General features: G+C 43.7%; 1 protein-coding gene across 2 annotated transcripts in view; it reads right to left on the bottom strand.

Moving 5' to 3' along the window:
- Positions 1-3,857: 3,857 nt before the first annotated feature.
- RGP1 (RGP1 homolog, RAB6A GEF complex partner 1) overlaps positions 3,858-17,733 on the bottom strand; it is a 68,522-nt gene continuing 54,646 nt past the window's right edge. For both annotated transcript variants that reach the window (XM_033936971.1, XM_033936981.1), the window contains 3 exons: positions 9,113-9,240; positions 8,657-8,834; positions 3,858-4,927 (listed from right to left, as the gene is read on the bottom strand). In XM_033936971.1, the coding sequence (XP_033792862.1) occupies positions 4,704-4,927; positions 8,657-8,834; positions 9,113-9,240 (530 nt within the window). In that variant the 3' untranslated portion in view covers positions 3,858-4,703. The remainder of the gene's footprint in view (positions 4,928-8,656; positions 8,835-9,112; positions 9,241-17,733) is intronic.

Raw genomic sequence — 17,733 nt, 5'->3', positions numbered from 1 at the left:
TGTCCTCTCCTCCTGGACCCGTAAATCCCACAGAGAGAAGGCTAACACCGAGGCCACGGCAAGAAATATGGAGGAACAGCAAAGACTCCTAGAGCAGTCAGGAGCAGGCTGAAAATTATTCCCTCAAATTCTATCCCCCCCCCCCCCCAAAAAAAAAAGAATCAGGTAGACCCCTCTAGCACTGCAACTGATTTGTTTGTTGGTAGACAGAGCACACCAGCTGAGACTGTAAATAGACAATATCTTTTTTCCCCCCAATATATTCTAGTCCGTCAATGAGGGAACTAGGAGGGGAAAGGGGAGAGGGACCTGGCCTCCCATATGTGGCACCCCCAGAGCAGAGAAGACCCCTGTGGGTCTCAAGCTCCAGTCCAACAGCCAAGCAAAGTATAAACATTGGAGAAGAAGTTCAAAGTACTCAGGAGAGCAATGATACCCCGAAAGAAAGACACCTCAGAGACTGCACAATCTTACCACTCTACCATCTGCTGAGAATGAGTACAGACTGGCTTCAAGGTAGAGAATGACACGGTGGCTGTTACCCGCGGGTAACCTGCCAAAATGGTGGGGGGAAAAATGTAGTCACCGCGGGTATGGGGAGAAGGCCATTTACCGCTCCATGGAGTGGTGGCCTTATCTCCACAGTTAAGAGAGGGAACGTGCATGGTCACTGATCGTGCGCAGCCTCCTTCCGCTGCCGCCGCCTCTCCCTTACCCTTACCTTCATGCCGATGTTTCATTTTCTTTCAAAAAGCATCCGCCAGAGCCTTGAAGTCGCGTGCAGCTACCGGAAAGTTCTTCTCTGACACAACCGGAAACAGGAAGTTGCAACAGAGGAGAACTTTCCGGCAACCGCACGACTTCAAGGCTCCAGTGGCTACTTGTTAAAAGAAAATTAAACATCGGCATGAAGAGGGAAGGGAGGGAGGGCGAATAGATTGGTTAGTAACTGTTGAAACCCAAATATACAAATTATAATCACGCTCGTTAATCAAAAGCAAAAAAGGAAAAAAAAGTTGAGCATGTCTTCTTAGCCCCTCTTCCTTCTTCCCTCCTTCTCTGTCTCAAAAGCAATTCATATAAGACTTGTGTTTGCTTCTAATGAAAAGAGCGCCACCTTGCAGGGTATTTCCCCTACAGATTTAATAGAGGTTCAAGGCTACTGTAAGCCGCTGAAAGCAATGAGATGAATGTTTTCTCAAAGCTAAAGGTGGTGAAACTTTTTTTTGGGTCTAGGTTGTAGAGTTGTTTTACATACAATTCTCTGCTAGTACAAAACAGCTTTAAAAATAGTTTTAGTTCATTATACAAAATACAAAACTGAACGCTAAAAGTTATTTTAAGACATATTGTTTTCTGTGTGTGTGTGTGTGTGTGTAAGCAGGGGTGGAGGTGGGAAGAATTAAAAATTGGCATGACGTTAAGAGGAAAGGAGGGAGGAAGAATAGATTGGTTAGTGTGTGTAGGCAGGGGTGGAGGTGGGCAGAATTAAAAAATCGGCATGAAGGTAAGGGGAAGGGAGGGAGAATAGATTGGTTAGTCTGTGTATGTGTGTAGGTAGGGGTGGAGGTGGGCAGAATTGTTAGGCACTGCCTGACCTGCGGGAAGGGTGCTGAAGAGGTGTAGAGAGAAGGGAGGGGGTGGATAGGAACAGACGCTGAAGGGAAATGGGGTAGAGAGAGATAGGAGAGAAGGCACTGAAGGGAAATGGGGAAGAGAGAGAGGGGAGAAGACGCTGAAGGGAAATGGGGAAGAGAAAGAAAGGGGAGAAGACGCTGAAGGGAACTGGATGGAAGGAGGGGATAAAGAAAAAAAGGCACATGCTGGATTGGGGAGACAGATCTGCAGGGAGGAAAGGAGGAGAGAGATGCTAAAAACCACCTGGGGGAAGGAAGGAAAGATGGAAGGGAAGAAGACAGACATGCCAGACTATGGGGGAAGCGGAGGGAAGAAGATGGGTGCCAGACCAAGCGGGGTGGGGGGAGAGAGATGGAAGGGGAAGGCTCCCTGTCACCCACCGTATAATTTATAAAATTATTCTGCTTTCTTTCAAAATCAAACACTCCCACTTACCCTTATTTCTTGATAAATTATTAATACCACAAAGTTCTCCACGTTCCTTAAGATCTACCGACCAAAAACTTCTTTTTATTCCATCCTTAAAAGAATCCTACTATACTAAGAAAACTAATTTCGCTATAGCCGCCCCCACCTTATGGAATTCTCTTCCTCAATTTCTCCGCGATGAACTTCATTTACCAAAATTCAAGACTAATCTCAAAACCTTCCTATTTCAAGATGCTTTTGACAAATTTTAATCTCCAATTATTAATTTTTTTTTGTTTTGTTTATTTCTCTCCTTTTCTTTCTTTTATGGTCAGTTTACCTGTAATTCATAAATCTAACTTTTCTTCAGCGCATATCACTTTTACCATGTACCCTCATCCCTCATGTTCTACCCCTTTCCCTCTATCTCATTTTCTCTAATATTATGTAACTTCTCCTCACCTCCCCACTTTCTAGTTTGTCAGTATATGTTATATATGTTTACTCTAAATATTCAATACACCTAACTATTCTCCCTTTTACCTATTTTAAATTTTATTGTTAACCGGTCAGATATTCATTTTATGATCGGGATATTAAAAACTAATAAAACTTGAAAGCATATAGATGAGGCAGAGAGAAGACAGTGAATGAGGACAGCAGAAACCAGACAACAAAGATAGAAAAAAATCTATTTATTTTCTTTTTTTTGCTTTGGGATAAAATAGCTTATGAGTTGTGCTGATAAATATTTATAAATAAAGCCCTGCCAACTGAAGATCTTTCTCTAGTTCGGCAGCCTGAACTCTGATTTATAAAATGACAGTTGTACAGAATATTGTTTCTTTTTATACTTTAATAAAATAAGTTCAGTATAAAACTATTCGAGGCTTGTATGGATGGGATCAGATAATTTGTGGGGACGATGCGGGGACCGAGCTCAGGGGATGGGAGAGACAGGGACAAATTTTTCCCCGTGTCATTCTCTACTTCAGGGGACTTGCACAGCCTGCTATAGGCTAAGTCAAAGTTCAGTGGTTTTCAATCTCCATCTGCTGGTAGGAGTGCATAATACCTCCTTGTGCCAGTCTAGAGGGATGCTATGGAATTGAGAATGACACGGTGACAGAACTTGACACCATCCCCACGGATAACTGTGGGAAACCATCCTGTGTCATTCTTTAATGTCCATCTCAAACTCGGTCCTTCTACACCAGCATTCTTTAATGCAAGGCTTGAGGGTCAGTGGTTGAGCCCATTCATACTCCGATTCTTCCCTCTCTCCTTAAAGAATGACATTAGGATGGTTTACTGCGGTTATCTATGGGGACGGTAACAAATTCTATATGGAAGACTTGGTCGGACTCCTCGAGTTTAAACCTAGTGCAGTCACCTGATCACTGCATGAGAAAAGGCAAAGACTATACTGCAACAATACCTACAACATCCATCACAATCTTAAGAGCAGGGCTCCTCAATCCAATACGTGGGACAGACCCAGATAGTCGGGTTTTCAGGATATCCACAATGAATATGCAAGAGAGAGAGAGCTACATGTAAGGGAGGTCGTGCAGGCACATTTTTCTCATGTATATTCACTATGGGTATCCTGAAAACCTGTCTGGCTGAGAACACTGCTTTAGAGGAGTGAATCTGAGATGGACCTTTTCCTTTCTCTTCTTATATTTTAAGTTCTTGTAAACCGTGCCAAGCTCCACTTCCGTGGAGAGGATGCGGTATATAAACTTAAGGTTTAGGTTAGTTTAGTCAATCAAGGGAGTTCTTCAAATCAGAGCTCAAAGCCAGGAAAGTTCTCAGAATATCCTTAATCAATATATATGATATAAATAAATATATCCTAGAAATCTAGTGTATTCTAATATATGTACGGGAAACCTAGTGTATTCTAAAATATACACTGGAAACCTAGTGTATTCTAGGTCATGCATCTTCATTCTCTATATCCTAAAATCCCATTTGGCTGGGGGTAGGTAACCAGTACAGACAACCCAACTCCTAGGACTAGACAACCCAAAATAGTGCACCCCCAGGTTTAACACAGTGTGTTTTTGGTAATTTCAGAACCCTGGAAATTATCTTTGGGGTACTAACATTCTTCTCTAAAAATCTCCATGTCTGCTTAAAACTGAAAGGGAAGGGGCTGGGTGTGAGCAAATTTTTTCTCATGTAAGTGACAAGTTCTAAAAATTTTTCAAAATTCTCAAGAATATTTGTGAGCAACCCTGTAAAATCTGCAAGCAACACGTTCTCCTAGAATATATGAGCAATTAGAGGGAACCGAGGTTGTGAGCCAGTCCAAGAGGGAGAAGTGCAAAAATGCTCAGGAGGAGAGAGTTGGAGTTTGTCTTCAGCCTAGAACAGACTCTGCTTTCACTCTGACTGGTGCAGAAACAATCTAACCATGCAACATCATACACAAAACAAACATGTAGTGTCCTTAGACATAGGGGCCAGAGTGACACAGCAGGATATCTCTACCAGTCCTCCAATTCCCAGAGATCATGTCATGTATAGAGGAATACTGTTAGCTGACAGGATAGGTATGTTCACTCTCTTACTAATGGAAAAAAGCAGCTCCCTGTCACATGGACATGTTCTACTGCATCCATACGGATGGCTGACTGGGAGAGGGAAGCTCACAGTGTGATGGAGTTTGTACTGGAGATCTGAGATACATAAGAAGCCACCACAGGATTGGTCGGAAGCACTTTGATGGGCAGGTTCCAGCTAAAGGTGTCCACATCAATCTGTTCTGCCCCAGTCCACGTCATGCTTTCTGGATGGTTCTCAGGGAAAGTGGGAACCTCGAGGGGCTCTCGTAATGTCACAAACTCAAAGTGAAGGCGCCACTTCAGGGTCACTGTAGGAGAGAGGAGAAGGAAGGGTTGAAAGGGACACACACGTGGCTCAAGCAGGAAGGACGAGTAAGGAGAAATTAGGTTCTTACCTGCTAATTTACTTTCTTTTAGCCTCTCCAGACCAGCATAGGTTAATCTTACAAGCAGGTATATATCTCATCATGATGAGCAGGTGGAGACTGAGACAAAACTTTGGAACTGTACATAACATGTGACCCTTAACTCAGTCTGCCGAATAGCCAAGCAGAACTAAGAACTATATACAGAAAACAAACAGGACTCCAAACAGGAGTATCAACAAACATTTGTGGAAATCTTGCAGACTTCCCCGAGCAGTGCCATCTCGAACAGCCTGGCAGGCAGGGCACTTTAGAGTCTGTCAGAGTTTGAACTAACTAGTCCAAAACCTCTGGAAAACAACAAGGACCCCTGAAAAAGAAAACTTGGAGTTTAGTGATGGACACCATATTTGTCAACCAAGCCCGAAGCCAGAAGGTCCGACATGCAGCTATGGATTTGGCAGACGTTCGCAAGAAGTCATAGAAGGCGTCTGAGAGGAAAGAGCCAGCCATCTGAATCTTCGCCACCTCCTGACCATCAGACTCACTGTCAAGGACCCGCTCGGTCCACTGAAACACAGCCTGAGCCACCAGTCCCGCACAAATAGCTGCCTGGACCCCCAAGGCAGACACATCAAAATTTTGTTTAAGAATGGTCTCCAACTTACAATCCTCAGAGTCTGTTAAGAAAGAACTGCTCTCGATGGGCACAGTATGCCATGTAACAATAGCTGAGTCCACCGCGTCCATCACTGGTGACTTTAAGGTAGTCCTATTGAGGGAGAATAAGGGGTCTTACTCCTTATTCTCCCTCACTATCCCACACTGGGACGGGATACAAACAAGCCAAGGAGCGCGCAAACCGAAAAGACGCCCCCAGCGAAGTCCGCTGCCCCAGGATAATATCCAGAAAAAAACAGATGTATAGGACAAGAGTGGGAAGCAGAGGATATCCCCCAAAGAAGAGTGTGGAGGACCCTCGGGGTCGCACGCGGCGCCTCCTCAGATCTGAGAGCTTGTCCCTCTGAAAAAGGCACACTTCAAACACCTCCTCACAAGTAGACAGAAAAAACAAGTCCCTGGTACCAGTGGCCGCCCCTTGAGAAGATTCTGGAGGTGTCCCCAAGGGTCCAGGTCCTCATGCATTAGTTAAAACTCTCCTCAGACAAAAAGTCCTCGTCCGAGGCGGTACGCGGGTGCCTGGATGAGGGATGAGGAGTGGGGGGGACGTGAAAAGAATTAAGGGGTCAAAACATCAGGGGGTGCGGAGGGAACAAACCCCCGAGACCCCATGGACACAAGTAGGAGCCCCGGCCGCCAGAAAATATGCTTTACACAACGCAAAAAGAAAATTAGGGGGGGAAAAAACCCCGGCGGCCCCATGGGACTCCCTGACCCAGCAGGGGACCTATCCCTGTTATGTCAAAACAGGAAGAAGGCCCCTTGAGGCTAAATATAAGATGGAGGGGCTATTTGAAGAAAAACGGCAAAATATGTGCCAAAAATAGCCCCTCCAGGGACTGTAGCAGCTGAGAAGATTGAACTGTCCCAGCCGCTAAAGCAAGCAAAAGCCGGCATCAGCTGAGAGAAAAAAAAACATCTGACAGGAAAGCCACACCGGCAGCGGCTGAGGAAAACCGTCCGTGGGTGGCAGGAAAAGACCAGGCTTCATTGAAAAGCTCTGCTGGCTCGCAAAGCACTTGTGGCGGGGAGCCCTGGACACCATCAACTGCTGCTGACGAGGCTCTTCCACCGCACCGGCCCGAACAGCTGTTTTCAGGCCAGCCGTGAGTGCCTCTAGTCTGGACCAAATTATGCATCTCTCCTTCTGAGAAGTGCTGAATTGCTCCATACGTGACCTAGCTGAAAGAAAAGTGCCGGTTAGTTGAAAAATACAGTAATTTAGAGCAGTGTTCTTCAACCGCCAGTCCACAGGGCTGGCACGTGCATCGGGCCTCAGACAGTGTTCTTCAGCCGCCAGTACACGGTGCGATCGATGCGGTGTTGTCTTCGGGCCAGCTCCCTCTTCCTCAGTGCTGCAGTGCACAAAGACACGGGCAGCGGCTCCTTCGCGCTTCCCGTGCCTGTACTGGAAGCCTTCTCTCTGACCTCACAACGTCGAAGAGAAGGCTTCCGAATGAGGTGTGGGACGCGAAAAGAGCTGCTGCCCGTGTCTTTGTGCACTGCAGCACTGAGGAAGAGGGTGCCGGCCCGAAGACAACACCGGGGGCGGCATAAAATGGCCAGGCAAGATCAGGCCAAAAGTTAAGGCACAGGATGGAGGGAGGGAGACAACAAAAGTAGAGGGAATTAATTTAGTTTTGAATTTAGTGATTGATTTACATCTGCTGTCTGTTCAGGAAGAAATGCATTTGTTTCTTTTCCTCTGGGGTTGTACTGCATACAGTCTTGCATCTTAGGGTTTGTTTGTATATATTAGTACTTTTAGTTTTTGGTCCCGTATTTGCACGGGGTTATTTGTGTTCTGGTAGGAATGAATATTGAGTGTGCTTTGTGTAGTTTAATTTTGTGGTTAACCATTATGTGTTATTAATACTATTGTGTGTGTGTGTATATATATGAAAAATGAATGGAAAAAATGGTGTTACAATTAGTACTATTATGGGGGCAGGGTCTGGGGCGGAGATTGGGTAGAGATGGGCGGGGTCTGGCCCACAACTTAGCCCAGTGTTCTTCAACTACCGGTCCACAAAATAATTATTTTATTTCCGGCGGTCCATAGGTGTCAAAAGGTTGAAGATCCCTGATTTACAGCGTATTTTAAAGGAAATCAACCCTTCAGACCGGCACTGCTTCAGGATTTCTTTTTTTTCTCACAGAACAGACTCCACTTGGCTCTCTAAACAATGTGCTTTACCACCAGGGGGTAAGGCTTACTGTTGAGGCATCTCTAGAAAAATGTTGGGGAGGTGGAGGAAGTGGGGGGAGGGACCCCGCTCCAGACCTGCTGGGTTTGACACCCCTAAGGTCGGACGAACCCCCAAACAGAGTCCACCCAAGCTCAGTCTGACAACAAATAGGGACAAAAATTCCTAAACAAATTTCAATAGACCTACCAAGGGAGATGGGTACAGCTCACCACACCTGCTGGAGACTGAGAGAAGACTGGGGCAATTAGGGAGGGGTCACATGATATATACAGTTCCAAAGTTTTGGCTCAGTCTCCACCTGCTGGTCATGATGAGATAATAACCCGCTTGTAAGATTAACCTATACTGGTTTGGAGAGTTGCTAAAGAATTTTTTTAAATTTTATTCTTTAAATTTTTATCTTTTGTACTATTTAAATTGTACCCTTCCTTCACCATTCTTGGACTTTTGTTACATCTTTACTAGTTCAATAATTGTTACTCAGGTGCTTTAGCTAGATTGTGAGGCTTCGGGAAAGATAGGGAAGTTCTAAGTACCTAATTTTATTTTATTGTAACCCTCCTGGGGAGGACGGGCCATAAAAATGAACAAATAACTAAATAAATAAGCAAAAGGCCAGACAATATAGAAAGGAATATCCTTAGACACCACACATGATTTCACTATCACTCCAAAAACGGGTTACATGCCAGTGCTGGGGTACTGTGGGCAAAGCAGAGGGACAATAAGATCACACACACACAGGACATAGATTCTCAGCACAATACACCTGTGGGCTCACCGATATTGGTGGCAAACCCTGGAGTGGAGCTGAGTGGAATGGGCAGACTAAAGTTGCTCCTGGAAGTGTGCAGGCAGGATTCCTGGTGCCGGGCATGTGTGCTGTAGGAAAGAGGCTGTCCTTGGCGCCGCTGAAATTCCTCCTGGATGCTCTCCTCAGTCTGCAGGCTAACACAATACTGTAACACACATGACATGGAAACGCTCGTATGTCGCAGTTACAGACTTCCATAGGCATTTGTCCAACCTCGGTAATCCACCCAAAACTGAAACCACCCTCCACTCAGATGCCAGAGTATGAATGTTGCAGGGCAGGGTGCGGCAGCAAAGCGTAAGACCCTAGCACCTAGTGTAAGGTAAAGCAGTATCCTTGATCTCTGCCTGTCTCTAATTTCCAGAGGGAAATGCTGGTCAGATAAAACAAGCAGAGAGGGGACTAGGATAATGTTTCACTAACCTGTAGGCATGGGATGTCTCCTTCAGAAAAATTGAATGTGCCAATGATATCCTCCCCGATCTTATACACAGTCTTAAAGATGCAGAAAGTCCCCACCTTCCCGCGACTGTTACTGATATTATATAGGTCTGTGGCAAAACAGAAAAAAAAAAGTTTCTTATTCTCCAACTCTTTCAAACTGAGGAGCAAGAGCAGATGCAAGAGGACAAAATTAAAACACAATAGCAGCCATACTGGGGAAGACCAAGGGTCCTTCTAGCCCCCTGGCCAATACAGGATCCAAGTATATGGAAGAATCCCATATAGTAGCATCAGTCCAGGGACAGCAGTGGAAATTGCTGCCACATTAAAATCTCTGCAGTAATCTGTAGTTCATTGGAAAAGCTTACCTTTCCTGTCAGTGCAGATGAGAAATGACTGGCTCACACTCTGATAGGGAAGGTGACATTAATAAAAACCAAAAAACTCCACAACAACATAGAAACTGTGGTCATCCCCCATTCCCTGGCTTCTAGCAGCAGTGTTTTCCCTGCCGACCTAACCCTCTCCCCATTTAATAAAAAAAAATTCCTCCACCTGACATGACTTCCGACTCAACTGCACCCCCCACTTCTCTGGTTTCTATCAGTAGCACCCCAACATGACCCCCCGACTAAAAAACGTTCTACTCCCTGGTGTCTAGTGCCCCCCCCAGACCGTCTCTCCTGGGCGTTTTAGTTAAATGATGGCTTGAATTATGGGAAATTGGGAAGTTTATCTAAAAAGAACTGCACTCCAAAAGACAGGTACACGTTTTCACAAGTTTATGGCAGAATCCCAGGGTACAGAATGACGTGGGGGGAAAAATTTGTCCCTGCCCCCACGAGCTCGGCCCTGTCCCTGCCAGCTCAGTCCCCATCCCCACCTTGCCCCTGCAAGCCATCTTATTCCATCAGCACAAGCCTTGATTAGTTATGATTTTATACTGAACTTATTTTATTAAAATATAAAAATAAACAATATTCTGTACAATTGTCATTTTATAAACAAATAATACACAGCAAGGATCAACAAAACCCGCCTACCCTTCACAAATATCCCCTCCACTATCGAGAAAACTGAATAAGCCAAAATATTACAGAAAAAACGGAATACCGCAGTCATAGGGGAGTGCAACTAACCCCTGGTCAGAAAGAGCCCTAAGCCAGCTGGATGCTAAAGAAGCACACCTAGGCTTTGCGGTCCCCAGTTATGTCTAAAAAAATAAAATAAAATAAAGTTCTTATTATTACCACCAGCTCTAGCAGGATACATATTTCAAGTCTGATATATTCTAATCACAAAATAGATCACATCTAATTGGAAAAATCATGATAGGATTAATTTTAGTTTTTGGTGGGCAACTGTATGTGCAACATATAAATATGAAAAGATTATGGCAGAGCGTTTAGGATTTGTTAAATCCTTTAAGGGGTTTTGGGGTCCATTAACTAATTTTGTCACATTATAATTAAAGTGATTCCTTTTTCTTTATGTTAGATTCCTTTGCACATCCAGGGTGGGGGGGTGTATTATTTATTTAGAGGTATAAATTTCATAATATTCTATAATATTGATGAGTATAATATAATATCATTACTGTTATAGGTTAAGAAGGGATTTAAAATTTTTATTGTAATATTTCTGATGTTAATAGTGTATTTTCATATAGTTGGGGTTTTTTTTCGATTTTTCAAATGTATACATTGTCAAGTTCAAAATATCAATAAAGAAATAAAAAAAAAAAAAGAAAATATCTTTCAGTGGTTGAATCTAAGAAGTTGATGGGAGGTTGGGTATCTAAATGTTTGTTCGCACCTGCTGTGGGGAAAAAAGCAGGGGTAGCTATTCTTGTAAATATAAAATGTAGTGCTGACTTTCAATTAATAGATTCTGATCCTTTAGGAAGATGGGTACATGTTAAAATGGTTCTGGGAAATACAGCCCTGGATTTATTTAATTTGTATGCTCCTAATTCGAATCAAATAACATAGTAACATAGTAGACGACGGCAGATAAAAACCCGAATGGTCCAATCAGTCTGCCCAACCTGATTCAATTAAAAATTTTTTTTTTTTTAAATTTTATTTTTTGTAATTTTTCTTCTTAGCTATTTCTGGGCAAGAATCCAAAGCTTTACCCGGTACTGTGCTTGGGTTCCAACTGCCAAAATCTCTGTTAAGACTTACTCCAGCCCATCTACACCCTCCCAGCCATTGAAGCCCTCCCCTGCCCATCCTCCACCAAACGGCCATACACAGACACAGACCGTGCAAGTCTGCCCAGTAACTGGCCTAGTTCAATATTTAATATAATTTTCTGATTCTAAATCTTCTGTGTTCATCCCACGCTTCTTTGAACTCAGTCACAGTTTCACTCTCCACCACCTCTCTCGGGAGCGCATTCCAGGCATCCACCACCCTCTCCGTAAAGTAGAATTTCCTAACATTGCCCCTGAATCTACCACCCCTCAACCTCAAATTATGTCCTCTGGTTTTACCATTTTCCTTTCTCTGGAAAAGATTTTGTTCTACGTTAATACCCTTCAAGTATTTGAACGTCTGAATCATATCTCCCCTGTCTCTCCTTTCCTCTAGGGCAGTGATGGCTAACCTTTTTAAACCCGAGTGCCCAAACTGCCGCACAAAACCAAAGAATTTCCTCAAAGTGCCAGCACATCAATTAAACCTTAATAACAAGATTTTAGTATCTAAAAACTCTTTATAAAGTTGCCTGAACTATGTAACATCATTTTTAAAGGTTGGAATCTTTGTATTGTCAGAGAATCAATTTGATTCACAATCCTTTGGTTTACATTTCAATTTATTGGCAATTTATAATGTTTTAATGATTTCATTCAATTTAATGAATTTAGGAAGAATTTGATTCAGTTACACAATATATTAACATGTCAAATGTATCCTGAGTAAAAAAAAAGATAAACTTCTTAAAACTGTTAACTGTGTCAAGATTCGGTGTGCATTCCCAAAGAGTCTATACATGTTTTTTTGTAAAATTTACAATCAAATTAGAAAATAGTTAAATCATTACATTTCTAATAATATGATGTAAGGAAAACAAAAGAGCTTTCAATTAAACCAACCGTTTTTATTGGAAATTCCAGATTGGAATACAACAGGGCCATGTAAAGTCCCTTTTTTAAATAACATCTTTAAATAATATTTAAATAACTTAGAAAGTGTCTTAACTGCAAACTGAAAACACTGCTTCGTGTAAACATATGCATTGGGCATGCTCTGAAAAAAATTAATGTGATTTTTGTTGTTGCATGCATGCTGATAACTTGTCAATCCTTGGCTCATAGTGCGTTAATTTCAGAGCAACACATGCAGCACTCATGTCATCCGTTAATCTGTTTCTAGCATCAGATTTTATATGATTCAAAGCCGAAAACAGCTGCTCACAAGCATAGGATGAACCAAACAAAGTAAGAAGAGCAATCCCAAGTGCTTTCATGGACTTAAAATTGTCTGGCAGAGAATTCCACGCTTTTAGGATTTCATTTTCAGAACTGCTAGCAGTGATTTCATTTGTCACCCTTTCACACTCAATACAGTACAGGGTTTCAAGGAAGACCTGGATAGGTTCCTGGAGGACAAAGGGATTGAGGGGTACAGATAAGAGCAGTGGAAGGTTTAGAGATAAGTGTAGAGGTAGGCATAAAATTAGTCAGGGACTGCTGCTCAGGCAATATGCCGGATGGGCCGCCGCGTGAGCGGACCGCTGGGCAGGATGGACCTCTGGTCTGCCCCGGCGGAGGCGACTACTTATGTACTTATGTACTTAATACGTTCAAGAGCCGCACGCAGGTCATTGAATTTACTTTTCCAGATAGAGCTTTCTTGAAATTCCAGTAGCTCCATTTCCAAATTTTGAATATCCAACCACTGTAAGCAGGAAAGATCAAGATCTTCAAATGTGGACTTTTCTGGGGAAGTTATAAATGAAAGGGTTGTCTCCATCTTACGGAACTGAGGAAATCTTTTACTAAAATTCTCCTTTGCTTCGGCTACAATGGTGGAATATGCCTTGTGGATTTCCTGGTGTTTTTTATGACTGTCCACAAATGTAGAATTATCCAAATGTATTTTTAGGTTGGGAAAATATTTTAGCTGTCCACTCTCAAGGTCTTTTTCAGAAACATGCAATTTTCTCTCAAAAGCTTTGATGTCACTAAACATGCTTTCTGCTGTTTTTCCCATGCCTTGTAATTTTTTGTTTAGTACATTAAAATGGTTAGTAAAATCTGTAAAGAACATGAGGTTGGTAAGCCAGGCCATGTTGGTGAGTTGAGGATAGTCTTCCCCCTTTTCATTCATAAATAACCTAACTTCTTCCAAGCAGGCCACAAATCTCTCTAACACTCGTCCTCTGCTCAGCCACCGGACATTATTGTACATCAGTAAAGTGTTATATTGTGCCTGAACCTCATCAAGAAGGGCTTGAAATTGTCGAAAATTAAGAGCACGCGCCATGATGAAGTTCACCATTTTTGTTACATCTTTGAGGACATCGTCAAGTTTTTTGCTGCTTTCTTTGGCGCAGAGAGCCTCTTGATGTATTATGCAGTGAAATTGAATCAGTGGATGTTTTGCTTCCTTAGCAAAGAAATGAATGAATCCTGATGTTGTCCCCACCATGCTAGGTGCTCCATCGCTAGTAACTGAAACTACTTTTTCTGGACTTATGCCTAGTGATGAAAAAGCCTCCATCACAGCATTGTGGATATCTACCCCTTGTGTTCTTCCAGGCAAAGACAGCAGTTTTACCAGCTCTTCTCTCATGATGTCACCAGTAGCATAACGCAAAATGAGCGCTAGTCTTGCATGGTTAGTAATATCTGTACTTTCATCCAAGCACATGGAGTAGAAAGGTGCTTTTTGTAAGTCGCAAGTAAGCTGTTGACTAACATCAGCAGCCATTCGCAGGGTCTCTCGTACGAAGAGAGACTGAACAAATTGCAGCTCTACACTCTTGAGGAACGTAGGGAGAGGGGAGACATGATCGAAACATTTAAGTACCTCACGGGACGTTTCGAAGTGGAAGATGATATTTTCTTTCTCAAGGGACCCTCGGCCACAAGAGGGCACCCGCTCAAACTCAGGGGCGGAAAATTTCATGGCGACACCAGAAAGTATTTCTTCACAGAGAGAGTGGTTGATCATTGGAACAAGCGTCCAGTGCAGGTGATCGAGGCAGACAGCGTGCCAGACTTTAAGAATAAATGGGATACCCATGTGGGATCCCTACGAGGGTCAAGATAAGGAAATTGGGTCATTAGGGCATAGAAAGGGGGTGAGTAAGCAGAGTGGGCAGACTTGATGGGCTTTAGCCCTTTTCTGCCATCATCTTCTATGTTTCTATGAACCCTATCTTTTGCAGTATTTCTGCTTAGCGGCATCTCAGAGATGCGCTGCACAATTTTATCCTTGTTTTGGAAATCATGGAAGAGTGAATTACTCCCAGCCAAAATTGCCTTTTTGATAAAATCTCCATCAGAGAGGGGCTTACCATGTTTTGCCATGCACAGTGAAATTTGAAAGCTGGCAACTGTAAGATGATTAGTTTTTGAAAGATAGTTGCTAAAACTAAGAGACTGGGAGTGATATTTCTTTAATTTTCCTACAAGGAACTCTTTTCTTTGAGCTAAACCAAGTTCAGCAACATTGTTATGGTTGGTCTCAAAGTGACGTTTGACACTTGATGTGCGAGACACAATACTTTCATTACACATAATACACAATGCTTTCCCACTGCGTTCAATCATTCCATATGTCTCTGTCCAGGCCTCTTGGAATGGTCTTCCACTATCTTAGCGAGAGCGCCTTTGCGAAGGGCCTCAAGAGGGGCCTCTAAACATAGCCCTACCACTTTGAACCAGATACACTCCACTCTTCCCACACAAAAACAGATACTCCTCTTTATCACACGCAAACAAGCACACAGGCAAACACACTCTTTCCTTGACTCACATTTGTTTTCTCTTTTCTTTTCCTTGTAGAAATGGCAGGGAGAACAAGGAGCGCCAAGACTACTATCAAGCTCAACAATCCAGCATCTGAAGACACCCGGGGGATGGCCAAGGACTCCACACAGAAGGCAGAGAGTGCCACTGAGCAGGGAACAGATGTCTCAGTGCTGACCGAGGTCACCCCCCTCCCACGGTATGCCTCGATCTCTACGCAGACAGACGAGATGGAACAGGTAGAAGCGGACGAGGACGTTATGCAGGAACTGCGGAGCCTCAGGGAGGAGGTGAAACGCCTGAGGTGCATCAGGGAGGATGAGGCCTTCATCGACGAAGCCATCCAGGAATTGTCTCACATCGCAGAACGAAGCCTCGACAAGACCATCCTTGGCACTCCCAAACCTACAACTCTAAACTCAACGATCGGAATACAGGAAATGATTGGAGATGCTGGTCCCTGGCAGCTGGTAACCTCTTCTACTGGCAAGCAAAGAAATCCCCCCCCATTCTCACCTTCTTCTTCTTTTTCTCTCAAACAGGGCAGTTCAACACCAACGCCACAACTTTCCCTGAAAAACAGATTTCACGTCCTTCAAGAAGGAACTGACGAGGATGAAGCAGAGGAGGATTCCGAACACAGAACACCGGCTGCAATTCTCGCTGCTCGATCCACCCCCCCTCGGAAGGAGCGTAGAGTGGTGGTCATCGGAGACTCCATGCTAAGAGGCACCGAAGGACCAATTTGCAGACCAGATTTGCAGTCGAGGGAGGTCTGCTGTCTCCCTGGAGCCAGGATCCGCGACATCACCACCAGTATAGACAAACTTCTAAAACCTACTGACCATTTCCCTATGTTTCTCATTCATGTAGGTACCAACGATACTGCCAGAAGCACATCAGACAGCATCCCTAAAGACTTCGAGGCCCTGGGAAGGAAGCTAAAGCAGACAGGAGCACAGGTGGTCTTCTCATCAATCCTCCCGGTAAGAGACAAAGGCAGAGACAGAGAGGAGCGCATCCATAGGACCAACGAGTGGCTTTGCGAATGGTGTTTAGAGACGAACTTTGGATTCCTTGACCACGGAGCAGCGCTACAAGGACTACAGGGACCTGATGGACTTCACCTAACAAAGAGAGGCAAGAAAGTTTTTGGACATCGACTAGCACATCTACTTCGGAAGGCTTTAAACTAGGTAAGTTGGGGGAGGGTTCACACATACATACCAGAGCAGTAAGGATCCATCCTGGAGAAGCAAGTAAAACCCACACTTCCGAGCCTAAGGTAAGTACCCATAGTATACACACTTCTGAGCCATAGTATACACACTTCTGAGCCTAAAGCAAGTACACTAACGGGGATAGGCATATCATCACAAATTTGGAGAGCAATGTATGTTAATGCACACAGCTTGGGCAACAAAATCCTGGAACTAGAAACAGAAATAAGGAATGCAGACCTTGACATAGTAGCGATATCCGAGACCTGGTTCACAGACTCGCATGGGTGGGATATGGTTATACCAGGCTACAATCTACTTCGTCGGGACAGAGAAAGCAAATTAGGAGGGGGGGTAGCACTATACACTAAGGATAATATCAAAACTACCAGGATCACAGAGGTTAGATACACAGGGGAATCACTTTGGGTAAACCTGACCAGAGGGAACGAAAAATGCCTTTACCTCGGTGTGGTATACAGGCCTCCGAGACAAAAGGAAGACAAAGACAAAGAATTGATTGAGGACATAGAGAACATCACTTTGCGTGGTGACACAGTACTGTTAGGCGACTTCAACATGCCAGATGCAGACTGGAACACCCTCTCAGCAACTACGAGCGGTAGCAAAAGAATAATAACCTCCATTAAGGGTGCACAACTAAAACAAATGGTATTAGAGCCCACCAGGGAAAAAGCAATACTGGACCTGGTACTCACAAATGGAGACAGTGTCTCGGAAGTATCAGTGGGAGACACGCTAGCCTCCAGTGACCACAACATGGTATGGCTCAACCTCAGGAAAGGCTTCTCTAAATCAAACACAGCAACGAGGGTCCTCAACTTTAGGGAGGCAGATTTCGACCACATGAGAGACTTTGTCCATCAAAAGCTGCAAAACCATGCAGAAACTGACAATCCGGAAACTATGTGGTCAAACCTAAAATCCATCCTGAACGAAGCATCTAGCCGCTACGTAAAAACAGTAAGCAAACGCCGGAGAAACAAAAAACCACAATGGTTCAACAAGGAAATTTCGGACCTCATTAAAATGAAAAAAGAAACATTTATTACCTACAAACATCTGGGAAAAAGGGAGGCAAAAGAAGACTATCTGGCCAGATCTAAGGCTGTCAAAAAGGCAGTCAGGGAAGCCAAACTTCAAACAGAGGAAGATCTAGCACGGAACATTAAAAAAGGGGACAAATCCTTCTTCAGGTACATTAGCGACAGGAAGAGAAACAAAAATGGAATAGAACGCCTTAGGAAATCAGATGGAAACTACGCAGAATCTGATACTACCAAAGCAGAACTGCTAAACGAATACTTCTGCTCAGTATTCACCTGTGAAGCACCGGGAGATGGTCCGCAACTACAAATAAGAAACAGCCAAAATGA

The sequence above is a fragment of the Geotrypetes seraphini genome, chromosome 1 (genome assembly GCF_902459505.1).
Source record: "Geotrypetes seraphini chromosome 1, aGeoSer1.1, whole genome shotgun sequence".
Taxonomy (NCBI): domain Eukaryota; kingdom Metazoa; phylum Chordata; class Amphibia; order Gymnophiona; family Dermophiidae; genus Geotrypetes; species Geotrypetes seraphini.
Note: the sequence above shows the minus strand (reverse complement) of the source record. Positions and strands in the feature narration are given on the sequence as shown.